The 27,834-nt window shown below is 44.8% G+C and overlaps 1 protein-coding gene and 1 long non-coding RNA gene across 3 annotated transcripts; both read left to right on the forward strand.

Moving 5' to 3' along the window:
• The first annotated feature begins 8,356 nt into the window (after window positions 1-8,356).
• On the forward strand, window positions 8,357-13,100 carry LOC135817405 (uncharacterized). Of its 2 annotated transcripts, XM_065330582.1 has the most exons (7): window positions 8,357-8,435; window positions 8,525-8,585; window positions 8,810-9,088; window positions 9,987-10,113; window positions 10,740-10,853; window positions 11,748-11,997; window positions 12,596-13,100. In XM_065330582.1, the coding sequence occupies exons 1-6, from the start codon at window positions 8,394-8,396 to the stop codon at window positions 11,992-11,994; spliced, it is 870 nt and encodes a 289-aa protein (XP_065186654.1). In that variant the 5' UTR covers window positions 8,357-8,393; the 3' UTR covers window positions 11,995-11,997; window positions 12,596-13,100. The 2 variants fall into 2 exon arrangements, with proteins under 2 accessions (XP_065186654.1, XP_065186655.1); XM_065330583.1 differs by having other exon boundaries at window positions 8,390-8,585.
• A 2,963-nt stretch (window positions 13,101-16,063) lies between these two features.
• On the forward strand, window positions 16,064-27,686 carry LOC135817407 (uncharacterized). The gene is made up of 5 exons (XR_010553539.1): window positions 16,064-16,205; window positions 20,527-20,673; window positions 25,331-25,560; window positions 25,810-26,023; window positions 26,975-27,686. It is a non-coding gene; the product is annotated as an uncharacterized LOC135817407 (long non-coding RNA).
• The last annotated feature ends 148 nt before the right edge of the window (window positions 27,687-27,834 follow it).

Here is a 27,834-nt window from a genome sequence, read left to right on the forward strand (position 1 = left end):
TCGTAGATCAACATTGACCAGAAAATTTGGTGCATATAATTTAATTCTCCCTGCCACGTTGGTATAACTAGTGGTGGGTGCTTTGCCATTTTGTGTAAAATGTGTAAAATGTGTGATTGGAAATTTTTATTTCCATTGCTATCAGGTTCGGCCTCATTTCCTCTGTGCTGCGCTGACGAGTCCACAAAGGACGAAACAGTTCTGTCCGCAGATTGAGTATTTCGCTCCTGCTCTAAGCAGTTGAGCACTCTTGCGTGGGGTAGTGCCTTTGCTCTTTGCTTTATGCAGAGCTCACTGACTTGTCAGTTTGAGCACTCTGGCAAGGTACGTTCGGGCCTGATTGGAAATTTTTATTTCCATTGCTATCAGGTTCGGCCTCATTTCCTCTGTGCTGCGCTGACGAGTCCACAAAGGACGAAACAGTTCTGTCCGCAGATTGAGTATTTCGCTCCTGCTCTAAGCAGTTGAGCACTCTTGCGTGGGGTAGTGCCTTTGCTCTTTGCTTTATGCAGAGCTCACTGACTTGTCAGTTTGAGCACTCTGGCAAGGTACGTTCGGGCCTGATTGGAAATTTTTATTTCCATTGCTATCAGGTTCGGCCTCATTTCCTCTGTGCTGCGCTGACGAGTCCACAAAGGACGAAACAGTTCTGTCCGCAGATTGAGTATTTCGCTCCTGCTCTAAGCAGTTGAGCACCCTTGCGTGGGGTAGTGCCTTTGCTCTTTGCTTTATGCAGAGCCCACTGACTTGTCAGTTTGAGCACTCTGGCAAGGTACGTTCGGGCCTGATTGGAAATTTTTATTTCCATTGCTATCAGGTTCGGCCTCATTTCCTCTGTGCTGCGCTGACGAGTCCACAAAGGACGAAACAGTTCTGTCCGCAGATTGAGTGTAAAATGTGTAAAAATGAGCCCCTGAATGGACGAGCAGGGCAGTGAATTGCTTCCGCAGGGCCTTTGGACGACGGCAGGCCGTCTTGCCATCACTAAAGACAGTACTGAAGAACAGTAGGTCACGGAATGCACTCTGTGAGAACGAAAACATCGCTGCGATGCTGCGGCTATCTATCCAATTCCACCGTATAACACAGCCACTAGTTACAAATACAAAAACACGGCTTTCGCAGCTTACAATGCAGTTCACTCCTCTGTTCACAGATTAATTTTCATCCACTAGCAATCCTTGAAGTGATATCTATCAACTTCAGAACATTGATGACCGAATATCCCAGTTTGTGATGTATTACGCTCTGCCTTTGTGGTGTTGAGCACTGTCAAGCACTCTGGGTACATCCTTCGGTGATGCCATTTTACAAATTTGTTAAAAAATGACACACCAATTATTTGAATCCTGAGAATACTGTGGAAGTAGGACATGATTCAAGACACTTTCCAAAGTGGGATCATTCCCATTTTTGGACACAACGGGCATGAAGGATAGCACTTCCACTTGCAACAATTCATTTGGACGTAGCTTGTCTAGAAGTGACTGAAAAAACGTCATTTTACAACCATGTTAAAAAAAGCCAAACCACCTCGTACCGGTATACCGGTAACGCGTAGGTAGCGCAACCTGCATAGTAAAAAAAGAACCGCTATAAAAATGAAATCCGATCGCGAGTCGCAAGTAAAATGTAAAGATTGCATATCAGAACTTCGAGCTTCGATATAACAGGGTACCAAAGGCAAGGACACTGATATCTCCGCTCTCCGCACGCTCCTCATACAATCCCAGTGCTGCCAAACCGTCCGATTTTTCGGACAGGGCCGATTTTTGAAGGCTCTTCCGAAAACTGGTCCGAAAAGGGAAACGTCCGAAAAGCAGCCAAAATGTCGGAGATCAATACTTTCCTATGCAGAAGTCCTGTACTTTCACTTTTCAGCGCAACTGAAGGCACAAATCACTGTACATTTGCTTCTAAAAAAGGCTAGCGCTTGGCTGTGGAAGTGCAAAGACTTTAGTAACATGCCTGATCAGGCTGGATGGCATGTACGCTGACAGTCTGTACCGAGTCAGTCACAGTGTGCGACCACACTCATCATTACAAAATTCATGACAACTCCGGGGTTACCATGGCAACGAAGCGAATTTTCATGGTGTTTTAGGCGATATTTTGAATTATCTTTAAAAAAAATTGCCGAGGAGAAAAATTCGCACCATGCGGCCAGCCTCGGCGGTGAATAGAAGCTACGCACTCAGCGGACAAGGGCGAAAGGAGGGACGTGATAGCAGGGTGACGGCCGAGTTGAGTTCAATGGACCCGGTCAGGCGGGATGGACGAGACAGAGAGAGTACAGAGGAAGCGGAGGATGGAACGGACGGCGGAGGGAGCAGTGAGTCGGAGAGCAGTGATGGGAGTGATGGTGAGAATGCCGGTGAGAGTGTTAGTGTTGTGCGTAGGTTTCGTGGTAGCAAGTCTTCAGTGTACAATCATTTGCTAGCTAGTCCTGATTGTTGCAATTCGTATTCCGACTCTTCGTTCACTGTATTGTGCCGTGGTCGTCATGGTTATGGACTACAGTTAAAAGTGTTGGAAGCTATCTATCAGCGTCTGTACAAGCCTAATTTGTGTGTACAGAAAGATAGTATAATTGGGTTGAAATTGTTCAAGTAACGTGTCGTGTTTAGTGCGGCCAAGATTGGCCGTTAATGTTCTAGGTGTAATGTACTGCTGTTATGTGTTATCACGTTGTCTTTCCTTCCTTTCTCCTTTGTTCATTTCTCGCTTTGATTGTTAAAATTCACACTTGTAAATTTCACTGTTGTTGCTCTTAGTGTTATTTCTCTAACTTAGATTTTCTATAATAGTTCAATTTTTGTTTCAGTGTCCTTTAGCACAACGACGATTCCTGATGAGTGTTGTACGAAAACTTGTTTGAATCCATATTTTTTCCCTACACCATTTCTTCATAGTTTCATCGTTTTATTGCACATCGTCTCCACCGTTTTTACATTGCATGAATAAAGTACACAAATGTCGGTTCAGCTAGTTTTATTGATTGCGGTTATCAAATCCAATTTATGCGATTCGTATGCAATTAGCCTCGAATTATGCGATTATTCGATTTTGGTAGGAATTATGCAAAAATATTATGCTAGCATAATCCGTCAAGGCCTAATTTCGGTTGTGGCTTAGGCCTTGACAGATTATGCTAGCATAATTTTTCGCATAATTCCTACCATAATCGAATAATCGCATAGTTCGAGGCAAATTGCATACGAATCACATAAAATTGGACTAATCCGCCTGTTCGCATCAAAATCCATACAGTTGTACAATGTCATGTTCTACAAGTACAAGTAGACGCACCAGGAAGGAGTAGGTTCACGATTCCCTTGGCCTTGATAACATGTCCAGTCCACTACAATCAGTGTGACAGTGACCAGGGTGACGGACCTGACGGTCGTCGCTAGGTCGGACGGTGCGTTGACCCCGTTGAACTTTTGCTACTACAGTACTACGCCCTCTACAAAAAATCACCTGTTGTTTTGCACAGAACCATCATAATTATACATTAGCAGCATATGTGAGCATAAGTATATAATAAATGTAGAGCCGAAGGATTTATTGCAATTACATACCAGTATAAAAACCGAGGTCCCCCGAGGTTTTTATAACTGGTATGTAATTGCAATAAATCCTTCGGCCACTACATTATTTTATTATACATAATGTTGACCTTCGCTTTCCCTAAAAAGGAGTATTTTATGAACATTATTTATTGGTCTTATAAAATACCACTAAGGCCAATAAATACTGTTTATAAAATACTCTTTATGTGCTATCCGTAATTCAATCTGATCTAGAATTTGCATTTCAATCGTTCTTACCCTGCTTATCTGCAAAAGACCGTGGGCGCCTATTTGCTGTTCACCGTCGTGCGATCCGAGCTGCCTGTGGTGCCCATTACTGTGCTGACGTGGACCCCCTTTACCACTCTCTTAAGCTATGTCCTCTGGACCACCGTTTCTTACAGTTGTTCATTAAATTTATCTTTCAGTGTAAAGTAGCTCACCCAGTTGCCAGTTTAGATTCTCTATTTTGTAGGCACAGTACACCTGCTTACACCACTCGCGGCTCTTCTGCAAATAATCGTTCGTTATGCCGATATAAGACTGCATGCGGGTATCGCTCATTGTCTAGTAGGATTGCTTTACTTTGGAATGCTCTGCCCTTCGAAATGAAGTCTTGCAATACGTCTTATGCATTTAACGCTCATCTTGCCTGCCTTCTTAATGACGGGCCACAATGTACCCGGTTAAAACAGCTCCTTTTTGAAAATGTTTTCGATGAGTGATGTGTCGCTTTGTTTTGCTCTAATTGGTGCTTTTCTCCAGTGTCATGCAGTCGTATTTATTCAGCTTTTATTTCTTGTGTACTTGCATTCTGGTATTAGTTTAGTCCCACAATCTGCGATAAAATGATCCGCTGTAGCACCTACTCCACTTTTATGTTTATGTATCTATGTCATTCGGATCTTCCCAAGTTGTACAATGTACTGTTGAGATACCGAATTCAAATAAGTCAATACCATACCATACTCCTTTTTAGAGAAAAGTGCAGTGTTGCATATGGAAAAGTACAGTGGTATTTATTGAGTCAAGCAAGTTTATTTGAATTTGATACTGTTGATGGTGTGGCCACTAGTGAGTGTGGGTATTTATCAAAGGTCAATATATTGCCGCATAATATGATAACTTTTAGCATAAAAATAGCATAATTCTGCAATTTGTTCAGCAATGCGAAAAGCATAATTTCACGAAAATATTGGCATTATCTGTCAAGGCCTATTGTGGCTGCCTTCTCCTCTGGCTGGCATGTACAAATGTACATGTAGTAGCGGTGTAATGGAATGTAGGCATGGGCGGGTAATGCTAGCATTATGGCTGGCATTATAGTCCCTTTTTTCCAAGTGGCATAATAATAATAATATAATAATGACTCGGCGTGGAGAAAGCAATTTTATGTTAAGCAGTTGAAGGCTCTGGAAGCTGTATGTATTCGTGTGCATAATCCTGTTCTTTGTAAACAAAAGAAGCATGTAGTCGCGCTAAAGTTGTTCTCGTAGCTGGTTATCAGATGTAAATGTCGTGTCATGTTGCACTGTATCACCTCATGCTTTGTGCCTGCAATCAGTTATATATGTTAGCACTATGTTTGACACCTATTATGTAATGCTTTAGCACTTCCTTTTTTGTTCACACTTTTAATTATGCTGTTATAAAATGTTCTTTTTTGTACACAGTGTCCTCAGTTCCGATACTATTCACTGATGAGCGGAACACGAAAATCGATTTAGAATAAAATAATATTTATTGAAGGCATTAAGGTGGCAGACTACCCAAAAATTCGCTGAAAAATCGAATTTGTAAATTCATATTGAGTGCTACGTCAGTTGAAAGAGCATGAATAGCTGCAAATTCTCTGAAAATTGTGTCCCGATCTGACCAGCCGTTCAAGAGTTATGGCCGAAAATGTGCCCTTGCAAGGAAAGATTTTTTTGTTGCACGCTGTCATTTGTTGGCAGCACTGTATTTGAATGTGAGCAGACCGTGCGCAACTTGTCGTATCATGGAAACACGCGAAAGTGTGCAGAATTTTGCTCAAAGTCCAAAAAAGTCCAAAAAATCACGTTAAAAACCCACGTATTGGGGTGCACGGCGCCCGCCGCCGTGCAGCAGGACTTTTGCCAGCACCCTCGTGACGTTGCAGATATGTGGCTTGATTATTGTAGTTGACGTTGATTTAGTGACTTTGGCAAGTTTGAGTCGTGTCAAGAAGTCAGGTAGGATTCAGTACTAGGCAGTAGTGAAACGTGAGTGGTAGTCTTTGCCGGTTTCTGAGGGCATCCTGGATTTGGTGTGCAGCGCTGTGGAAATGGCTTGCTGTGGAGGTCCCAGCACTGGAGGAGATGTCACCGGTGTGCGTGGACGCCCGAAATCGAACCTGGCCACGGCAGTCAAGGCAAGCACAGCTGCCAGAGACATGCCACTAAAGACCATGACTGATCTGAGTGGGCTCAGAATGCGCGCTTTGGACAAGCAATCATGGAGGGAACTCTCAGCCTGAGCTGGTTTTGCTCGCGGCTGCAACGCAAGGGGTAGTGAACCCAGGACAGAAGCGGACCAGGCATCATGACTTTGCACATCTATCGTTGTGCTGCTTTATTACGCAACCTGTTTTATTATTATTATTATTATTATTAGCTGCGTGCACCTGCCAAATGCTAGTGGGGGGGGGGGGGGGGGGGAGCGAAGTTGCTGCAGCGGAGCGGCTGTGCACTGCCGGCCTATTCATCGAGGGGTAGCCCACGGTTGCGGTTTATCGCAGTGTTGGGCGAAGGTGTATGCTATTGGTGATAGTTACAGGTCTACTGGTCTGTCGAATGGTTACTAGTATCTACGGACTCGAAAAGGTATGACAAGTGATCTGCTTATGTTCGATCTGTGGTCTGGCTGCGTGCACGGAGGTCCACTCTCTGGAGTCCCGTGAGGCAATTATACCTGGGTCAAGTATATACGTGACTTACCCATCGGCAAATCACAAGAAACACCACAGCGTCATTACTTCCAGCAGCTGCAAGTGGCAAGCAATTCTACGCAGGCGCCATCCAGGGTGCAGGGTGGGAAGAAGCGTAGGATGTCTCCCAGAGGTCATTGCGGAATAAACGTGCAGAATTCAGCTATAAATTCTACGTTTATCTGTAGCCATGATTCACGTTATGATCCATATCAAGAGTCCATAACCACCCAGAGTGTGCAACTCGTGATCCTTCTCAGCACAAATCAGTGCCGCAACGAAATCCAAACTTCATACGTCATGTAGTGAGTAGCTATGACGAAATGGGAAGTTTGGCCCGGACCTACTTCGCCCGTTTGCCCAATTTGGGGTCTTTCTTTACGAATCCCCGGCCAGGTATTGTACGTAACACGCCTGGAAAGGCTCAAGTACACAAAGAATTATGTTAGAGTTGTCGAACAGTTTTCTCTTTTGAGTGTCTATCCGATAAGAGAAGAACAATGGCCACTGTTGAACCTAAAGCAAAGCGCTCCCCATTGTCGCCGGAGCTCCGGAGTGCAGTGTCTCTGTGGACGATATTCGTCAGTTTTTGCTCGATCTGGGCTCCTCATTTTCTTCTCTCGATTGTCGAGTGTTGGAAATTGTTAATTCTTCCAGCACCTGGATAGAGATTTATTGCTCGAAGTCTGTAAATCTATATCCATGCCTATCCATGCCTATTCTTGCTATCCCGGAGTCACGAACTCTCCCAATACAAGCTTTTCAGACAACGAGCAGAGAAACTCTCTTCAAATAAAAAAATTCTGTGACTGTGAAATCAAAGCCGTTCTGCTGACATTGCATAGCCCGTGGAGCAAACGTTTTACGTGACACTTCCGTGGCTTGCTTCAAAGCAACCTTCAACTTGGAACCCCCGCCGGATGTACCAGATATGCACATGGCCCCATCCGCCCATGCTTGCCCGGGGACCGGATGACGCAATGTTTGGATTTCGTTGCGCCAGACCCCAACCTGGAGTTGCACACTCTGGGGGGTTATGGACTCTTGTCCATATTTGTAATAACTGGCCTCTCATAATGGAGACCTCTCCTACTTGACAGCTGAGTGCGTTTTTCGTTTGTTTGTATTCTTTATTTGGAGTGGGAAGTCCAAAACAGACCCTAGCCTAATAACAATGGTCCCACTAGTGAGGGAATGCTGTATATCTGTGCATAAGGATCAGTGAGTGTAACAGCAACTAGTAGGGAAAGAAAAAGAGAGAAGAAAAACAACTCAAAACAGGAGTTGCTACTTGCATAGGAAGAAAATAACGGAAAGAGCAGTGCATACAGCATTTGTAAAAAGGCTTATTTATCTGGTAAGCAAAAAGGCAAGAGCCATTGACTTGAAGCGATTGCGTTTTCTTTCTTGCCTGACCGCAGCGGGGAGCTGGTTCCATAAGATGGTCCCAGCATAGGTTTCATATGAGGTTTGATATGAGTTGCGCCCAACATTCAGCCTGGGAATATAACATTAGTATGGTTCCCAACTGACATGCAGATCTTTCTCTATAGATCTCGGCGTACACTGCTCATAGTACACTTACTTTCCGTGTAGACTCAACACAGTGGTAACATTGACGAGGCTGAGAAGTACCTGTCCGCTCTCCTACATCGTATGCATTAGTAATGGAACTGTTGTTGTGTTCCTGTGGTTTGGGCACGAGAAAGCCAGGTCTGGAGATGGATGAAAATGAGCGCTGGCTACCAATGAACCAAGACATGTATCGCCCGTGCACAACTGTCCTAGATCGGTGTGCTAAAGAATCAAGATTATAAATGATCGTTATCCTCCTGGAGCGAATTCATTTTAGTAAAATCCTGAAGCGGAATGTTATGAGCCAGAAATTGGAGTGGATCATGCAAACTATAATTATTGTAAGTATCGTAACTACAAATCTAAATTGTTATCTGTAGATGCTTCGAGCTTTCATTCAAGACCCATAGTACTCAATTCTTTCATGCAGATCCTATTTGGCCTAGTGGCCATTGGTTCTCTGGAAGTAGCTGGAGAGAGTCAGCCGAGAGGTGAGTTATTGAAAATGTTCTTGTCACAAATAACTCGTAGGCCTTGATGCGCTTTGTTGAGTTGAACGTAATCCGATCAGTATAGCCATGCTGGTACTAAGTTAAAATCATCAATGTTACATGTGTCACGAAATAACGTGTTATACATGTAAGTAAGTGTGAGGAAGTTGAACAATAATTCATCATTCGATGTCATGTTCTTGTCCTTGTGTTCTTTGCTGCAGCCACTTTTAAAGGGAAAACCATTGGTGTTAACGATATCTTGACGGACGTCCATGTCATGGAAAACATAACCTGTTATGCACCGGACAACTCAGATTTCTCATGGCGTAGCCCTGGAAACTGCAACGAGAAGCTACCCACTGACTACAACGTTAAAGTAACGAAAGAAAAGAAGAACAAGACTACTATAGAGACACTATCATTTACTGCATTCGTTGAAAATGGCATTTTCACGTGCGGTGGATGCGACCACAGTATAGCATTTACGATATATAACCCTGGTGAGTTGAAAGAATCATAATATGAACAAGTACTACAGTAATGCTGTTCGTATTGTTCTGTTGTGTCTGGCAATATGACTCCTTTTTAGTTACTCGATAGTAATAACGTTAGGATGTGCATTGTGACGTTGAGGTGCGTCGAGATTTTTTTTCACAAGCGAATCATAACAATCTTTATTCATATGAGGAAGGTGGTTCCTCCACTGGAGCTCGCTATTTTCCGCCGACTGACTTGGCACTTGACTGACTCACAACTGCCATCCAGATCTTTCCATGTGTATTGCATTGCGCAATACACATGGAATAATTATTTTGTTCTTGTCACTTTGCTTTTTTGCCAGAGCTTCACATTAGACATAATGATAGTAAAAACCGTAAAAATATTGCTGTTGAAGAACCTACAGTCTGTCCTCCGCATGCGGGTTGTGAAGGCTTTTTTTATCTCCGAAGAACTGATTAGATAACTCGGATGGTCAGCCAATTAAATTATTGTGAAAAGAAGAAGAACAAAATGTTACGAGTTCTGACCAACTGTCCACCAGCGTAACCAGATCTTATACAGTCAGCGAGTGCGACAAAATGCGCTTTCCTTCCCCTCTTGGACCTTTCCGAACCTGAGCCTTCCAAGTTGGTAGGTTGTTGGTTTGCGCCTTGGAGAAGTGTTGGAGCTAGGTGTCAGGTCGCCGAATGTCTCAGTACTCCTTGTCAGTTTTGTGCCATTTTGTCGCACTCGCTGACTGTATAAGATCTGGTTGGTGGACAGTTAGTCATAACTCGTAACATGTTGTCCTTCTTCTTTTCACAACTGATTAGATAAATTGTTTTCCCAACATATGCATTTTTGTCTTACCTTTCCTATGTGAGGTTGCTATCGTTTGTGCCTTTTTTGATTTTACAGATAACACCACCAGAGACGCCTTGGTGGCTTCCATCAGCGTTCTGGCTGCACTGTTCGTTTTTTTGTTATTAGTTGCCCTGTACGCGATACGGGGCAAACTGCGATCAGAAGATGCCCTAGAATTGCAGTGAGTCTGAAATTGGTTATCTTCGTATGCCTCGTGCATTGGTGAAGTTATCTTTGGGAAATGCCACGATATCGGTTAGACCTTGGTCTGATATTGTGCTGCGCAGAACCAGTTCAAGAGCAGGGACAGGGTGAAACAAGAATCCTTGATTAGTCCAGTAGCTATTCTGGTGCGCTCAAAATCAATCATCCTTTTTTGGCTGTGGTGTAGCGTGAGTGGCGATGGTGGTGTAGGTGGCGTTATTGCTGCTGCTGCTGGTGCTCTTGTTGCTGCTGCTGCTGCTGCTGCTGCTGTTGTTGTTGTTGTTGTTGTTGTTGTTGTTGTTGTTGTTGTTGTTGTTGTTGTTGTTGTTATTGTTGTTGTTGTTGTTGTTGTTTTTGTTTTTGTTACTAACTTAATGCTGTTCTTGTCGTTGTCATTACTGTTCCAGATACTGATTCTTCTTTTGTTGATGGTTATTTGTATGTCATGCAAGCTTCTTGCGATATGGCCTAACCTCCTGCTATACATCTACGTACCTTGATTGAAGTCCTGAAGCCGTGAATTACATGTACATGATAGCGTATGTATCATACAATTCCATAGCAACATTTCATGTATACCCTGTTTTTGGTTTGGTCCTGTAGACAACGGGAAAGTCAAGCCCGGCGAGACACCGCCATCGAAGATACACCTTATGCCCGCAGGGCGGATGATGGCCCTCCGCTGTACTCTCCGGACCTACCACAGACAGACAGGAGGTAAGTGAAGGGGAAACCATGGTAACACTTTTGAAATTTAGCCACAGTTCTGATGACAGTATGCTTCTGGGAAGGGGATGGAGGACTTCAAAACAGGCAATGACACTTCAATGCGCACAGGGATAAAGAAGATGGAAAATCCAACCGTGAATGCCTGTCCATATACATTGAGACAGCTGATTGAAGGAGAAGACGGAAGAAAAACTGAAACAAGCCTTTTCCAAGCCCTTGGGCCATGCATCGAGCCACATATCAACGTCCTCTATATTCCTGAATAACCAGCTGGCCTGCTGGACCCTTCGTCTGTGGAACATTTTAATCAGGAATACTCTTGTCGGGTTGACAATATTAACGGTTATCCATGATCACTGAATTGGCTTGCAATGGGCTAGTCGTGGGCCGACTTTGCCACAGTGCAGTGGTGGAACCTGCTTTATTTCCTGAAGTTGGCATAGCCGTTGAGGTGGCAGTGGCCAACTTATCCGCAACAATCACGAGCGCCATGTTCAACATTACAGCCCGTGCTCATATTAAGTGCCCGCGCTCATACATTGGGATAGGGGTTAGGCATTGGCAAAGGGGTTAATCTCTCCAGAGCTAGTTTTGCACAACAGACAAACATAATCTCCACTGTCTCTTATAGTGGTGTCTTACAATCTTCATATCTAAATAGCCGACATGGAGACAATAATCACTACAGTCATAGCGATGAGCAATAAAGTTGCTTGCCCTTTCCCTTTTAAGTTAAAGTCACGATACTTTCCCTGATGATTGTGATATGAAATCGTCCTGCACACCACATGTCTTTCGTTGCAATGCGTGTGACAGGAGTGTACATCTTATTTACCCTTCAAAATGCACATAAGGTGTTTTGTTTTATAATCTCTGTTACAGAGTACTGCCAGCCGAAACTATGATGCAAGCTGGTGTGTGGCCATCGTTCCGCCTGGCCCCCAGGTCGGCGGAGCGCAGAGAGGAAGTGCACGCTCTACACAGCAGAGCGTGTAGTGCCTCTCTGCGCTCCCAGTCACCGCAAGCAGCACCGTCGCCCGTGGGCCAGGCTCCAGCAATGCCACCACCACCCCCTGATTCGCCTCCTCCTCAATACAAGGAGGACGACGACTCAGAGACGTCCGTCTAAATGGTGAGTGATCTGTGCTCAAAATAATATTGACCTCACCCACATGCATACACGTATACAACGCCTGGGAGCACATACCCAGGCACACACACACACACACACACACACACACATACACATGCGTGCGCAAACATAAACAAATACAGACATGTGTACACCAAACAAACAGAATACCAGGGAGTGGGGCTTGTCATACTCCCTGGCCCAGGGGGTGGGTTTTGCCTCAATCCTTTTTTCCTTATTCAATTCTGTCTTACAAATTTTGATGAGACAGTGCATTCTGAACCAAGAATTGTGCAATAAACGGGAACAAGCGAATGCATGTGGCCCTTAATGGTTGGGGCTCCCAAAGATTTCACGACTTGACATAGCCAAGGTTTGAAAATTTTCAAAAAAGACGGTTTTCTTACGTGGTGCACTGACAACCAGCCCCGCACTCAAGGGATTAACACTTGTACTTGTAACTATCTGAATTAAATTATTTGTCGCACCCTGTGTAACTCTAAACCATGAGTCATCATACACGGTACGGCACTTAGGATCCGATTAGTTAGCAAAATTAATGTCTGTGCATTGCCGACTTCTTCTTTTCAATATCCAGCTCCTCCTTGTCATCATCATCCCCCATCACCATCATCACCATGCCTCTCTTCATTCCCATTCAGCATTATTTATCTCATAACTTGATCTCTTCCGTAATTTTCAATACAATCATGTACATACTTTATCTGGTCATCACGACCATTTCATCCATATAATTATAATTATGTGTAATTTGTAAAATTAATAGTTGTTAAAGTTACATGTAACTTGCTAAAGTACTTTTATTGTTACGAAGTATATTCATATTAGTACTTTTATTGTTATATTCATATTCATTGAGTTATGCTTACATTGTTAAAGTAATCCAAATGTCACTTCAGCTCGTCCTACTTATTGCCATATAAAAATTGTTGTCTCCTCGTCGAATATTTATGCATATCATACATTTACATGTCTGCATCTATTGTTCCTCTCGTTTGCTAACAGTAAATTTACTTCAGATATAATCACTACTTGGATGCAGTGATTTACTTAATGCAGTGAATGTGATTTTCTGTCTTTGATCATTTTGTGGAGGGTAGGGTCCGGCCGATTCTGCCGGCAGAAAAATTGGCAGAATTCGGTACTTTTTCTGGTAAGTTTCATGCATGTTTGGTATGTGGATAAAGAAATGGAGCAGAATTCGAGGAATTGCCCGCCGTAAGGTTTGTATGGTTCTGCCAATTTCACTGCTTTTCGAACAGAATCTGCCAACTTTTCGAGCAGAATACGCGGGTCCCCAGTGGTGGGTCTGATCTACTCACCTCCCACCGCTTAGGAGCTGCATCTGCGCCTTGATCCAAGAGGGTGGTGGCATTCCTGCGGATTAGGCACCAGCGGATTATGCCGCACTAAGTATTGGCTTAATTCGGTGGTGGTTGAAAATTTGGATCATAATTTATTTGCCATCCTTTCGGAGGCAGGAGCATAACTACATGATTGTACCACAGTTCTAGAAATGTAGGCTACACAATTGTGTGCAATCCACCTGATAAGTGCTGGTAGTCTGCATGGCAAAGGGTACGGAGATCATGCAGATAGTGTTTTCAATGAAAAGCAGGGTAGAAATCACGGCAATACAATAGTGTATGCTCCAATTCGTCTTCTTCAAAGTTCTTTCTCACACTGATCTAGTACATGCAGCATGCGAGTGAATCCGCCTTTATCAGGTATCCTGGAACTGACGAGATAGTGACGGGTAGCCCGCAAAACGCCATGACTGTGCAGGCTATAGATATTGCTCAAATAATTAAAAATATGAGGTATAGTTGATGGTCGGTCATGATGGAAGGAGAGGTGGAGCTACGGGATAGATGAGCTGATTATTCGCCGCATAATTCCATGATTTGGCGAGCATAATCCGCCGGAGCCTACTGCGAATGCGAAGAGTGATATCTGTCATACGAACTCGGCATGGGCATACATACTTAGTACTTCGAGTACTAGAATTGGCCGGCGCTGTCTGGACATGGGAAATCCTACATCATCAGCAAAGCAAGTTGTCGCTTTGCTGCAAATTCTGTAATCATCTCAAGCAGTTCAAACATTCGAAGATAAGCATTACCACAAGCTGTCTAAATGGAGAGTGATCATACTAGAGCCTAGAGGACATCGACAGCTGTTCGTCCTATGTACGTCAAGTGTTACAAACGTGTTGCTCAGTGAGCGAATTTGACAGGTTTATTGTTCCTATCCTGTCCAAAAACAGACAAGTAGAGTCCAACTACAGCCATTGAGTATCATTCAACTGCATCCAGCATCCAGCATCCAGCATCCAGTCTACAAGTCCAAACTAACTTTGCAATACTGTAGCATAGGGTAGCTTACAAGAACATTGTAGACCTCCCCAGATTTCAACCATAATAATGTTGCTGCCATGTATTGACAGCTAGCGGCTGAAGTGCGCACACAACTAGATGGCTAATGATAATCCGTCGCACACCTACACTAGGCTACAGTGTACATCACATGACAGCAGCCATGACGCTACCAGACACAATCATAGTAGTTATATTTTTTAGCAAACGTACAATTATTTTCATTAATTTTCAATTCCGGAGGGAACTCACGAAGGCCGCTAGCCCTCGACATCGCTTTCTGATAATCAAACCCACGGGAGATGTAGCAGATGCTAGTAATGGTACTGTTGTGTCTTGGCCGTTGGGGCATGGCAGTATAGGAAGCTACCAGAAAAGTAAAGTGAAGTATTGTCTCTCTTCCCGAGGGAACCCAGGGCAGCTGTTAAAATACGGGAGATGCAATCGACTCGCCATGACGCTCCTCTCCGTAACAACCCCAGCAGTTATACGCAACTATAGTTTCTCTCTCACATTCACTGGGGTTTAACATTGCTTTCTTATGATATTGTTGGCGCTAACATGTTTTCACTGGTTGAGGGAATGGTAAAGGGAAAAGTCCCCCCCCCCCCCCCCTGACAATTGTTGATGCTTTTGGAGCGAGCTTCTTCTGGCCGTGATGCGGCGACCTGAGATCGGCGGAGCCATCAATGCCCTACTGATGCGTTTCGGTGTAGCCCCTCATGTTCAGTACTAGTTGTCTCCGTAGTCCTAGTCTCAGTATCATTCGTCCTTTCTTATTTTTCGAGCTGGGTACGTGAATAAACAATAAGTAATCAACTAATATTAACTGGTTTTGAGGGAAAGAGAGAGAGTAATCAACTAATCATAATAGTTTTTCTTTAAATTTGATTGTTCCAACTAGGAGCACACGCTTCTTGCCCAACTAATACTTGGCACTTGACTGACTCACGACTGCCATCCGGAGCACACGAGGAGCACGTCGCACCTTCCACTCGGCAAACCTGCAAGAAAGCACCGCTCCCTGTTCAATACACAGTGTTTCGGGGAATTCACCCCTCATCAGTTGAGCTTGAGTAGGCTGAGGAAGATTGTGCCTGAAACGCACCACTTATATACTGCTCTCCAGGCCAAACCGTCACCAGGGATACAAACTTACAGAGACGCTTTGTAAGGCCCAGGTAGCAGCGTGAGTCAGAGTCGCTCATGGAGTTGTGCTAAACAGACGTTGAGAGCCAGTATAGCTATTCACAACGCTGTAACCTCCAACAACTAGTCGCACGTCCGCGTGTTCTAAGTTCGTATTTCTTCTTTTGCATAAATAATCCTTGGCTCTCCATCCGAGTTAAGAAAAATAAAGAAAAATAAAATGTGGTAGACGCTTGTACTGGTAAGGTTGGGGACATGCGGTTGGGATATGACAGTACAGGAAGTTACCAGAGAAGTAAATGTAAAGTATCATCTCAGCCAGCATAGCTTGCTGGTTAGTAAACATACGTCAGCAGACACTAGTAATGGTACTGTTGTGTCTTGGAAAATGTGGAGTGCACAAGCGCCGGGAGGCGCATAGGCGAAGAAGCGTTGATCCCGAGTCAGCGAAAGAGTCATCGCCAAACAATCCGGCCTTGAGTATAAACCGCCCATCCAGGTTGCAAGTAAATTCATTTGCAAGGAGGCTGTAGACGAAGCGCCTGAAGTATAATTGGTCGCCTCCCAGGCGCGCTAGGCACTTACCCGCTCTGCGATTCCGTCTCGTGATTCTAGTTTACAGTTAGTAAACCATGGTGAAGAATGTCTGGCTGGATTGTGGCCGTAAGTACACGTGTATCCTGATCGTATGAAGGATAGCAAATTGTGGCAAGAATGCTGCAGTAAAGAGGTTGTTTTTGGACGGGTTTTCAGTGTGTAGCAACGCTAGAACGTTACTACACACTTCATTACTGGTTTGCTTCATAATTGTTATGAATCTTTACTCATTTGGGGCATGAAGAATAAATCACTTATATCTTTCTTAGGATGACCCAAAGGCTGGTCGCCTATCAAGGGGTTCACTGTGTGGAAGGATGTACCAAGTACACGTACATGTACATGTGTGAGCGCGTGAGCTAAAAAATACAAGTGGTGAAAGTAGTGCAGCGAGAATTCGCTGGGGAGCACATAGAGGAGTCCTGAACTGCACAATGTTATATGCCTGCCTGCATTGTTTAGGAATTGTGAAGGAAATAGTAAATATAGGGGTGTCTAATAATTGAAGAATTACAAAATTCGTCATCATGCATTTGTTCTCGGTAATAATATGGATGACCCCTAAGAAAAGTAATAATTGTACTGCTGATGTGTGCTGAAAAGAATGGACTGCATGTTCCATAAAGAATTACCTACCGTGTTGGAATGCTGGTTTTATTGCTTACCAGTTGCAGATGACAGCCAGGGCTAGTGAACCCAGTAAGATGCCACCTATAATGGTTGCTGCCAATCCAGTGACAGCTTCCTGATACCCAGAGCTGTTCCATTACTTTAATGGTGTAGTCCCTTCTGATCGTCTGGTTTACGATATTTCTAGCTGGCCCTATTTCAATATTGGAGGCGCTGACGAGCTTATTTTGAAAGTTTCCTCCTCTGCTCCACACACCGGGAGATGTATACATTCACGTTCGTCAGGATGGCTCCTGTCCATCTCTGGTAGCTCGAGAGAGTACTGCGGAGGGTAATCCGCACTGCGTGCATAGGGCGTATCTTCGCTGGCGGTTGCTGCACGGGCTTGGTTTTGCCGTTCTTGAAGCCCACTCCAGCTGGGCTGGCAGCCTGCTGCTGCAGAGTTTGGTTTTCCCGTTGTCTACAGGACCAGAACAAAAAGGGTATAATGTTGCTATGGAATTGTATGACACAATGTGTCATACAATACATTCTAATTCAGGGTGCAGCACAATATAATCCATTTCAGACCGTGGCAAAACCGGTATCGTGGCATTTCTCAAAGATTATTTCACCAGTGCACGGGAAACACGAGTCGATGATAAAATTAATAATTTCAGACTGAATACTCTTGAAGGGCATCTTCTGTGTCGAGTTTTGCTCGTATCGCGTACAGTGCAAGGGACAAACAGAAAGAAGAACCGCGAGTATGTCCACAACGCTATTTGCTGCGAGAAGAACGTTTCTTGTGGTGTTATCTGTAAAATTGACTCACTGCTCTTCAAGGGCATCCTCTGTGCGGAGTTTTGCTCGAAATGTGTACACAGCTAGTCCTAAGGACGACTGGAAGCAAATGGATAGAACGCTGGTTGCTCCCAGCAGAATGTACGGAATTGTATGACACATACTATGCAGTGCGTGTAGTGCGTCTCTACTTTCCGCAGATGATGTTCACGGTAAAGACTACGGAGGTTATGACTCTCCTCATAACTGGGAGCCAGTGACGGCAACAGTGGTTTTGAGAGTGGTTTTGAGAGTGGTTTTGAGGGTGGTTTTGAGAGTGGCTTTGAGAGTGGTTTTGAGAGTGGTTTTGAGAGTGGTTTTGAGAGTGGTTTTGAGAGTGGTTTTGAGAGTGGTTTTGAGAGTGGTTTTGAGAGTGGTTTTGAGAGTGGCTTTGAGAGTGGTTTGAGAGTGGTTTTGAGAGTGGTTTTGAGAGTGGTTTTGAGAGTGGTTTTGAGAGTGGCTTTGAGAGTGGCTTTGAGAGTGGTTTTGAGAGTGGTTTTGAGAGTGGTTTTGAGAGTGGTTTTGAGAGTGGTTTTGAGAGTGGTTTTGAGAGTGGTTTTGAGAGTGGTTTTGAGAGTGGTTTTGAGAGTGGTTTTGAGAGTGGTTTTGAGAGTGGTTTTGAGAGTGGTTTTGAGAGTGGTTTTGAGAGTGGTTTTGAGAGTGGTTTTGAGAGTGGTTTTGAGAGTGGCTTCTGGCACACTCTACTGTACAGTGCATGGAGTGCTGCTGTACGCTTTGCCCACCACCTTCGTTTTATGCCAAACGTTGGAGGCGCTCCCAGCAGGGGTGTTGAACTTGTAGGCGGAAATCTGCGTGCAGCGCTGCTCTACGCTCCGCTGAGGATCTTCTCGGTAGCAAAATCCCAAAGAGTTGGCGGTGCCAGTGCTCCAACGGTGGAGACTGCTTTGACTTCATTGCCTTGCGGAAACAGCGTCACTTACAGAGCATCCGGTTTGTACATGGGGTAGTGGTATTAAATACAACATGGGGTAGTGGTATTAGGTACAACATGGGGTAGTGGTATTAGGTACAACATGGGGTAGTGGTATTAGGTACAACATGGGGTAGTGGTATTAGGTACAACATGGGGTAGTGGTCTATAGGAAATGTACTCACAGTATACCGCACAACCACACTCGCAGCCACATGCTAGCAAAAAAAGGCCAGAAAATGATCAAGACAATGTCGGCCAGCAAGAGAGATGCCAGTGAAAAACGCAAGCAGAGCAATAGCACGGTGTTGGTGACTGGGCAGCAGGGAACGCCTGAAACATGACTCCCTATGTACCGTACTGGCAATATAATGGTCGCAGTGAGGCCATGAAGCGTTACATTGGCACATGTTTACCGCACGCAGGGCGTTACATGCAAAGTCGCACAGGAGCCGTTACACAGGTTTCTATATTGCCGCAGTCCTTTTTTGCTATTGCAGGACTTCCTGCTGCGTCCAGTTTTGAACTTTTCACCACGCGTTACACGTGCTTTCACAGTTTTCAGCCTTTTTTGCAATGAAAAGATCGCCGCACCCCGCCGGACGCGCGTTACGAACGCAACGAAAATTTGTCGCACTAGCCTGGTCGCGCGTTACGCCGCACCCCCCTGCGTTACGCGTTACGCGGCAATATTATATTGCCAGTACGGTATACAGCCACGACCGCTCAACCAGGCTGGAAGCCCCTGAAAAACTCACCTTGTGGCCAAACCACCCTTATACTGATATGGGACATACCCACTGCCAGTCACACCCAAAACCTGAATAGAGGCAAGTGGAAAAGGCAACATGAAACAACACCTCTGCAATGGGTCCAATCTGCGACACATACGACTCACCGAGTTTGAACATTGTGTCTGCGATGTAGTTACTATTGTCGTCGCACATGTAAACATTATGAGATAACTTGATGGAAAAACATCATAATTATTGTGGACAGCATGTTAGTTGCCATAGAGATAGTTGCCCGTTTGGTCGGCGATGGAAAATTCATAAAACTTCAAGCGAACAAACATGTTGATTCAGGTACTATAAGAATAAGAATAAGAAAACTGGTAGTCAAACAATTAAATGTAGAGAAAGGCTAGGTGAAGACTACAGTAGGTGCATCACTCGTGTACTAGAGTACTTGTATAAGAATAAATACAATGAATTCAGAACAGAACAACAAAAGGACAATCAAGGCTTGTTTGCTGCTACTTCAAGTTTCATGCTTACGCAATCATCAGGCAATATCATTGCGCAGGATGTTGCCTGATGATTGTGTGAGCATGAAACTTGAAGTAGCAGCAAACAAGCCTTGATTGTCCTTGTTGTTCTGTTCTGTATTACGCTCTGCCTCCGCGGTGTTGAGCACTGTCAGCACGCTGAGTACATCCTCCGGCACTGTGAATACACAAAATTTCAGCAGCTATTCGGCTACATTTGGTACCGACCCAAAACACTGAAATAAAAACGCTGATGAAGGTTTTGGCTTTGGGGATGTACATAATTATGACAAATATTAACCCCGTGCCGAAAATAATTACGTATCTAATATTGACTGAGTACGAGGTTAATATAGGAAATAAAAGCCGAGTAAAAGACCCAGGCGAAGCCGAGGTCTTTTACGAGGTTTTTATTCCTATCCTGACCAAGTACGAAGTCGATATTAGGTTTATCATGACTAGCCAAAACCTGTGTTCAATCGCTAAAAAGGAGTCAAATATAAGCAGTCAATATAGTCCTAAGGAGTGAAATATGCAGGAATATTTGACTGCTTAGGTATAGCGAAAATCTATGGGAGTCAATACTAAGGGAGTGATAATTCGAAGTATATCGCTGCCGGAATGTCGAAAATCGTGAAATCAGCAGCTGAAATTTTGCAGCACCGAAATTCTATTTCTTTACAGTATACAGCTCACCGTACTCGTATTGCACCTTCTTTTTGCTCTGTGAGTTTCAGACCTTATTGAAGGCAGGTCACCGCGGCGTATGAACAATACTCGTGCTGCCTACAGTATGGAGGCTTTCCGTTATCTCCGGATGTCTACATGTACGTGAGCGGCGACGATAGTAACGGCATCGCGATCGCAATCTTCAAACCGGCCGGGTGGGTAGTATATGTTTTCTGTTCAGTTGTCTGAAGATTGCCATCTGGCATGAAGCTATAAGTTGCAACAAACCAGACGCGTGGTACTCTGTGACTCGTGTGTTTCAACTGAAGTAGTATGTATATTTAGGATATTATTTGAGTGATTTCCCAAAGGCCGAAGCCTAAATTAATTAGGGGGTCTCCGAGAAACACATCGGTGTGATATACATGTACATGTACAATATTTTGAAAATATCCAATGGTGAGCCAATAGTAGTAGTTATGTAAAGAGAAAAGGACCTATAAGATGCGAGTTATGACTAACAGTCCACCAAGGTAACGAGATCTTATACAGTCAGATAGTGCGACAATAAAGCACAAAACTGACAGGGATACTGAGACATTCAACGACCTGACACCTAGCTCCAACACATCCACGAAGCGCAAACCAACAACATTCCTACTTGGAAGGCTTAGGTGCGGAAAATTCCAAAGAGGGGAATCGATTCGCCACGAAGATGTGCACCAGCTACTAGCCCTTTCCCAAAGGTGCTCTTTTAATTCGCACTTAGCGCTTTTCGCGTCCCTCAAAATATGCTGACAAAGTGCTCTTTTTTTCAGCGAAGCATAGCCATGATACATGTTCAGATATGAACCCAAGCTGAGAAATGAGTCCACGAAAGGCAAAACAGGAGGTAAAGTTCAAAAAACCACTTTTTACAGCATTGTGTACACCGGGTACAAGCTTCACCAACTTGTTGCCCCCCCCCCCCAAAAAGCGGCGTGCCAAGGCCCATCGAGCACTCGGAAACTGTGATCGCATGCATGAGCAAACAGATTTTAGCACTTTTTCAGCTAAAAAAGCTAAAAAAAGGGCGATATTCACAAACAAACGCAATAAAGGGCGAAAGAAACGGGCTTTTCCAAAAAGGGCGAAAAAAAGGCGAGCACCTTTGGGAAAGGGCTACCAGCTACATGTATGTCCCTGGGCAAAAAATATTAGTCATAACTTGCATCTTATACTAAGTTATAGGTCCTTTTCTCTTCACAGAAAGAAAAGATAAAAAAGATTAATTAAAAAAAATGTTAGTCCTAACTTGCATCTTATACTAAGTTATAGGTCCTTTTCTCTTTACAGAAATAAGAGATAAAAAAGATAAATTGATGAGAAAAAAGACGTCTGCAAAGAGGCACGCGAAATGAGTACTTGAAAAGAAGGCAGTAATCAGGAAGTGAGAAAATCTCGAGGATGGAATTAATATCTGTGGAAATGGGACTTAACTTGCCGGGTAAATACACCATGGGTTTCAGATAGGGTCCGGCAGAATTCAGTACTTTTTCTGGTAAGTTTCATGCATGTTTGGTATTGTGGATAAAGAACTACAGCAGAATTCGAGGAATTGCCCGCCATAAGGTTTGTATAGTTCTGCCAATTTCAATGCTTTTCGAGCAGAATCTGCCACCTTTTCGAGCAGAATCCGCCGGTCCCTAGTTTCAGATATCCTAGTCTCGGCAGGCAGGGATAAATATGTTACTGCTGTGTAATCAAGTGATGTGCTTCACTGTCCGAAGAGTGCTCAATATCCATGTAGGGCAGATCCTTGTACACAAGAGAGAGATTGGAAGCTGTGTTGCAACTCTGAGTTTCACGTATTTCTAAGATCATCAGGCAACTGATGGCTCCAAAACGGGTACCCTGAACGTAAGGGGGGGGGGGCAAGATGGGACATTCCGAGGGGTATCATAGCCCAAGAATGAGGTGAACTACTGCTGTGTAGAGTATTTCATGTACACTCATACCTCGCTTATCCAGCAGGCTCGGACCGGGCAGGGTTCGTCAAACTTTGAAATGTCCGTGACTCCTAATCACATACATTTTGATGGGGAAAAATCATAGATATGGCATGGAACGTCACTATTTCCACAGAAGGTGACAAAAGAATACAGTAAAACCTGGTGTAAGCGACCTCTGGGTTCAGCGACCACCTGCTCTTAACGACCGTTTTTCCATGCACCGACAGTTCCACACAAACACTGTGGGACCTGGTTATAAAGACCACCTGGCTATAACGGCCGCTTTTGCTTGCATCGTAGGGTGGTAGCTTAAACCAGGTTTTACTGTAGAAGTTAGTATTTAAACTTGAACTCGTCCAAAGGGCGCCTGGTAGATCAAAGTGCCGGTAACTTGGAGCTGCGGATAACCGAGGTATGAGTGTAATGGGCTGCTACATCCAGTTCAACTTGCTGCGACAAAAATATCAGCGAATGACATTTCTTTGTTCACTGCTTCATGTTTGGGCCACATGTCAATCTCCCCCTGCCACCCTAAAATAAGTCATGCAACAATCTCTCCAAATTCGCTCAGAATGTCCATGTCACTGAGGTCCACCCACTCCACCATCTCCCTTGGAGTTCGTAGCTGCGTGTTGGGTGCTGAAAGACCATCATGGTGTACTACTAAACTAAATGCTTTTATTGGAAAGAACCTTTATTGGAAAGGTGAGAAATGAAACCAAAACAAGGGATAATGTAAAAGGTTTCAACACCTTTGCATTTTTTTTTAAGCGTGACACATTATATCACTAGCACAAGAATGGAGAAATTGCACTCTGGTACAACCTACAACAAAAGTAGCATGAACTATTGGCCCTCTCTGACCAAGACACTACCGAACTACTTGAACAACTTCAACGTACTAACGCCAGGCTATCCTTTTGCACACACAAAATAGGCTTCCATTTAGACTTGTGTGTGTTGTAAATCATGGAGTCACAACCACTCCTGCAATATACTAGTTGGTGCTGTACACGCAGGACACCACGAGAGAAAAGCCACTTCCTGTATACGTCACACTACCCAGGACCACGCTGGTCCTGGATATGGAAACTTCGTTCTGCATTACATTTGTACCTTGACTTATCACTGAGTCGACACAATTAACAAACGATGGCAGATCACCTTGCCCCTTATCTGGATAGATCCATTCACAATGACTAAATGCGTGAAGGTCTGCATACACAATGACTAAATGTGTGAAGGTTTAGTTGCAGATGCCTTCACCATCCCAGTACAAATAGCAACTACTTGAAGTATTTGTGGTTGCCGTATTGACAATGCATGCAATAACGTCGTCCTTGTCCAGCTTCAAATTTTGTCCCGTCAGTTATTCTTCCACTGCCCACAGTATACGTAGCTTGACGCCGGCGATGGCAGGAATCTCAGGCGGTGTTGGCGGGTCCAGTGCTCCAACTCAGGAGACTGGTTTGACTTTGTCGCCTTGGGGACACAATGGCGTGAAGTGGCTCTGCACTGTCTGCGCTCAGCCTTCCATAGCCTGGCACACTCTGCCTGGCACACTCTGCTATGCAGTGGGTGTAATGCTGCTCTGCGTTCCACATATAGTGTTCGCAGTGAAGAGTACGGAGGTTTTGACTCTCCTCATACCTGGGAGCCGATGATGGCAGCAGTGGTGTTGGCAGTGACTTAGGGTACACTCTGCTGTGCATGGCACGTGCTACTCTACTCTCTGGTCTGTGCAAGATCTTCTCAGGAACGAGTATGGTGGTGGTATGAGCGTTGGCGGCGTTGGCGGCCGGAAATGTAACCGTTTCCGCGCACATAAAATCACAGGTCACTCACCACTCAAACTGAGGTATCACACATGGAATTCATGCCACTACTCCCACCGTGCCTGGACCTAGAAATCTAGCAGCGAAAGTGATTGCTGCTCCTCCCCTTTGTAATCAGGGTTAACAGAGAACCAGGCAGTAGTGGTGGTGGTGGTGGCACTACACGCTCTGCTGTGCAGTGCATGCACTTCCTCTCTGCGCTCTGCCAACGCCCTGGGGGCCAGGCGGAACGATGGCCATACACCAGCTTGCATTTCTGCTGGCAGTACTCTCCTGTGGTGGGGTGCCAGTGCTCCAACTGTGGACACTGGTTTGACTTTGTTGCCTTGGGGAAACAATGGCTGCTTCTTTCAGGAAAACATCTTGACTCAGTCACCACTCAAACATCCGTTTCCTCCATCCTCTGCCACCATCGCGACTGGCTCTCCTCATAGGTGGGAATTGTAATCAGGGTTAACAGAGAACCAGGCAGCAGTGGTGGTGGTGGTGGCACTACACGCTCTGCTGTGCAGTGCATGCACTTCCTCTCTGCGCTCTGCCGACGCCCTGGGGGCCAGGCCGAACGATGGACACACGCCACCACTCAATTCTGCTGGCAGTACTCTCCTGTGGTGGGGGTGCCAGTGCTCCAACTGTGGACACTGGTTTGACTTTGTTGTCTTGGGGAAACAATGGCTGCTTCTTTCAGGAAAACATCTTGACTCAGTCACCACTCAAACATCCGTTTCCTCCATCCTCTGCCGCCATCGCGACTGGCTCTCCTCATAGGTAGGAACCGGCGATGGCGGCAAAGGGGCTGGGGGGTTCTCCAGCTCTTGCATGACATGACATGCTCCCCCCCCCAGCTGCAGGGCTGATCTTTTCACCAATCCGTATGGTGGTGGTGGCGGCATTGGTGGTGTTGGAGGCCGGACTCTGTAACAGATACTATAAAATGGGATATGATATAAAGATCAATTGGAGACAATGAGAAATATGTTCAGCGTATGCAACCCCCGTACTAGTGTATATCTTTATCCTATCCCGTTTTATAATATCTGTTACAGAGTCCGGCCTCCAGCACCACCAATGCCGCCACCACCACCATACGGATTGGTGAAAAGATCATCCGTGGAGCAGCGGCATGGCATGCTATGCAAGAGCAGGAGAATCCCCCAGCACCTCTGCCGCCATCGCCAGCTCCCAGACAGCGGAGACAGCGGAGAGACAGCGGCGATGGCAGCAGAGGCTTTCTGATGCACACATGGACAACATGGAGGAAACGGATGTTTGAGTGGTCAGTGAGTGGTCTGTGCTCGAAATTCACATGTCAGAAACAAGTGCTAGATGTATATGATTGCTGGATTTGACGATGATGACAGCCGCAGATACATTAGTCATAAACCCCTAAACATCCTCTCTCTCTCTCTCTCTCTCTCTCTCTCTCTCTCTCTCTCTCTCTCTCTCTCTCTCTCTCTTCGTGGCGGCTCATTGGTAATCGATTCCTGTGGACAAATGCTGGTTTGATTTTTCTATCGTTGTGCAGCCCTGACTGGAGTGAATACCCCAGCTGCCATGGCCTCTCGTTTGTCAGTGGTTGCTACTAGACCTTCTAGTATCACACTCGCGACTACAAGATTCGTGGTGCACATGGACATCGCCATCAGTGAGGCCTCCCGCTGTCAATCCTGTTGAGGGGCGGACAGGTCGGTGTGAATCCTGAACGGCAACCGAGCCCGTCGCGTTGGAGGATCTCAGCGGTGAGTCTCGCCTCGCCTGCACACAGGGACATTGCACCATCATAATTATCACTACGAACAACATCCATGTACTTTCCAGTGGCATCATTATTCTCGCTTTGTTGCAATCAGTTGCAGGGTCATTTCTGCGTAAGATTTGCGTCACCTGTGTGTTGTGTTCCTCCACCAATAAGGTTACATTTTCATCTGCTTTTATCGGTGGTTACCCATCACATACACAGGGGGGGGGGGGGGGGCAGTTCAATGTCAAACTATTGCGGGAGTGCTAGTTTCATATTGTGTCAACATGCCAAAAGGAACGGATTTCACTAATTTGACACAAGCCAGCCAGCCTGGATTTACCTGGCGATGTTGGTGATGCAAATCTGTATAGTTCCATGGCAGACTCCATGTGCAACATTTCCTAAATCGGCCGGCCGAGAAATTCGCCGAAAATAGTGGTTTCGAAAAAGTCACCGATCTCTTCGCCGACTATGCCCCTCAACAGCTTGCAAATACAGTTTCTGTAACCATTATACTGCAAATGGTGACTGCCACTTTAGGCATTTCCGAAATCGGTCAGCAGGAAAAGACGCAAAATCAATGTCTGGCAAGAAATCGCCAATAATAGCCCCGAATTTACAAATTTCGCACTGAATTCGACGGAAATCGATGTTTTATGCCTTTGCAGCGTACATGACATGTTAATGTACATGTGTACTGCGAGCGGTGGTTTCAAGTACTGCTTTGAGTCTAATTCTGCCTTTGGGGCTCATAATATGGCCGAATTTTGGCATCCTCTTAGGCGATCGGAAAGCCAATTAGGCGAAAGTATCGGGCGGAATTGGGATATGCCTAGTACATTGTGTTAATCTATTGTAAGGACATTTTGAAACGTGTTTGAGGCTGGTCAGCTTGAACAACACAAACCAGCTGAGCTGTATTATTATGGTTTACCTCTGTTTGCCCCAGCTGCTTCAGCTGCTACCTCCTCAGTCACTGCCATCGTTGAAAGTTTCGTCCACAAAGCACTCATCTATCATTCCTTCCTACGCTCCGTGACATATATAACTCACTTTCAGCCTCACTTTCTTTTTACATGCATATCTCCAGTAATTGGGATTTGTATTGTGAAACCATACTGACATGATAGTTTTATACAATTCACATCCCAGTAAGCCATGAACGGAGACCCCCTCGACTTAGGCCTCGGCCTTTGGGGAATGCATAAAAAAATAAATAACATGGCGTGCGACAGCTAGCCGCTTGCACCTCTTTCCCTTATGCATGTAATATCTTGCACATAACCCCGCTTGCCGTCGCGTCATTAATTTTCATTTCCCTCACGTATTCTAAGCGCCTGTAGCCATCACAGCGCGTGGAATATTGCACCTTGCAGTTGCACCGGTTTGTTGGTACATTGCAGGGCAAGTATCTCCCCATCTTCTAACTACTTACTATTATTTCTTTTAAACCTTTCTCACATTATGCGGTAATACAGTCACCCTTGCGCCTTTAATGAGATTATAAGTTTTGTAACTTTCAATTCGGACTTTGTAGCCCAATAGTTATTGGTGTGTTCTCTAGATCACTATTCGATGTATATGTAGATTCACTGATGACCATCAAGGAAAAACGTTTTATGGATTATTCTTTTCATCAGAAGACATAGCACCAAACTTCACTAGGCACCGGCGGATTATGCCGGCATAATTGCTAAGTATTGGTATAATTTGGTGGTTGACAATTAGGAGAATAATTTGGCATCTTTTCGGAGGTAGGAGCACAACTACATGATTGTGCCACAGTTCTAGTATGTAGGCTACACAATT

This window comes from Sycon ciliatum, chromosome 5, assembly GCF_964019385.1.
Source record: "Sycon ciliatum chromosome 5, ocSycCili1.1, whole genome shotgun sequence".
NCBI lineage: Eukaryota > Metazoa > Porifera > Calcarea > Leucosolenida > Sycettidae > Sycon > Sycon ciliatum.

What these genes read in the sequence shown, in the direction of transcription:
- LOC135817405 (XM_065330582.1), top strand. Translation starts at nt 8,394, where the DNA reads ATGAGCCAGAAATTGGAGTGGATCATGCAAACTATAATTATT. An exon ending in ATTTACGATATATAACCCTG is followed by an intron (nt 9,089 to 9,986) that starts GTGAGTTGAAAG and finishes TTGATTTTACAG; the next exon opens with ATAACACCACCAGAGACGCC. An exon ending in CTACCACAGACAGACAGGAG is followed by an intron (nt 10,854 to 11,747) that starts GTAAGTGAAGGG and finishes TCTCTGTTACAG; the next exon opens with AGTACTGCCAGCCGAAACTA.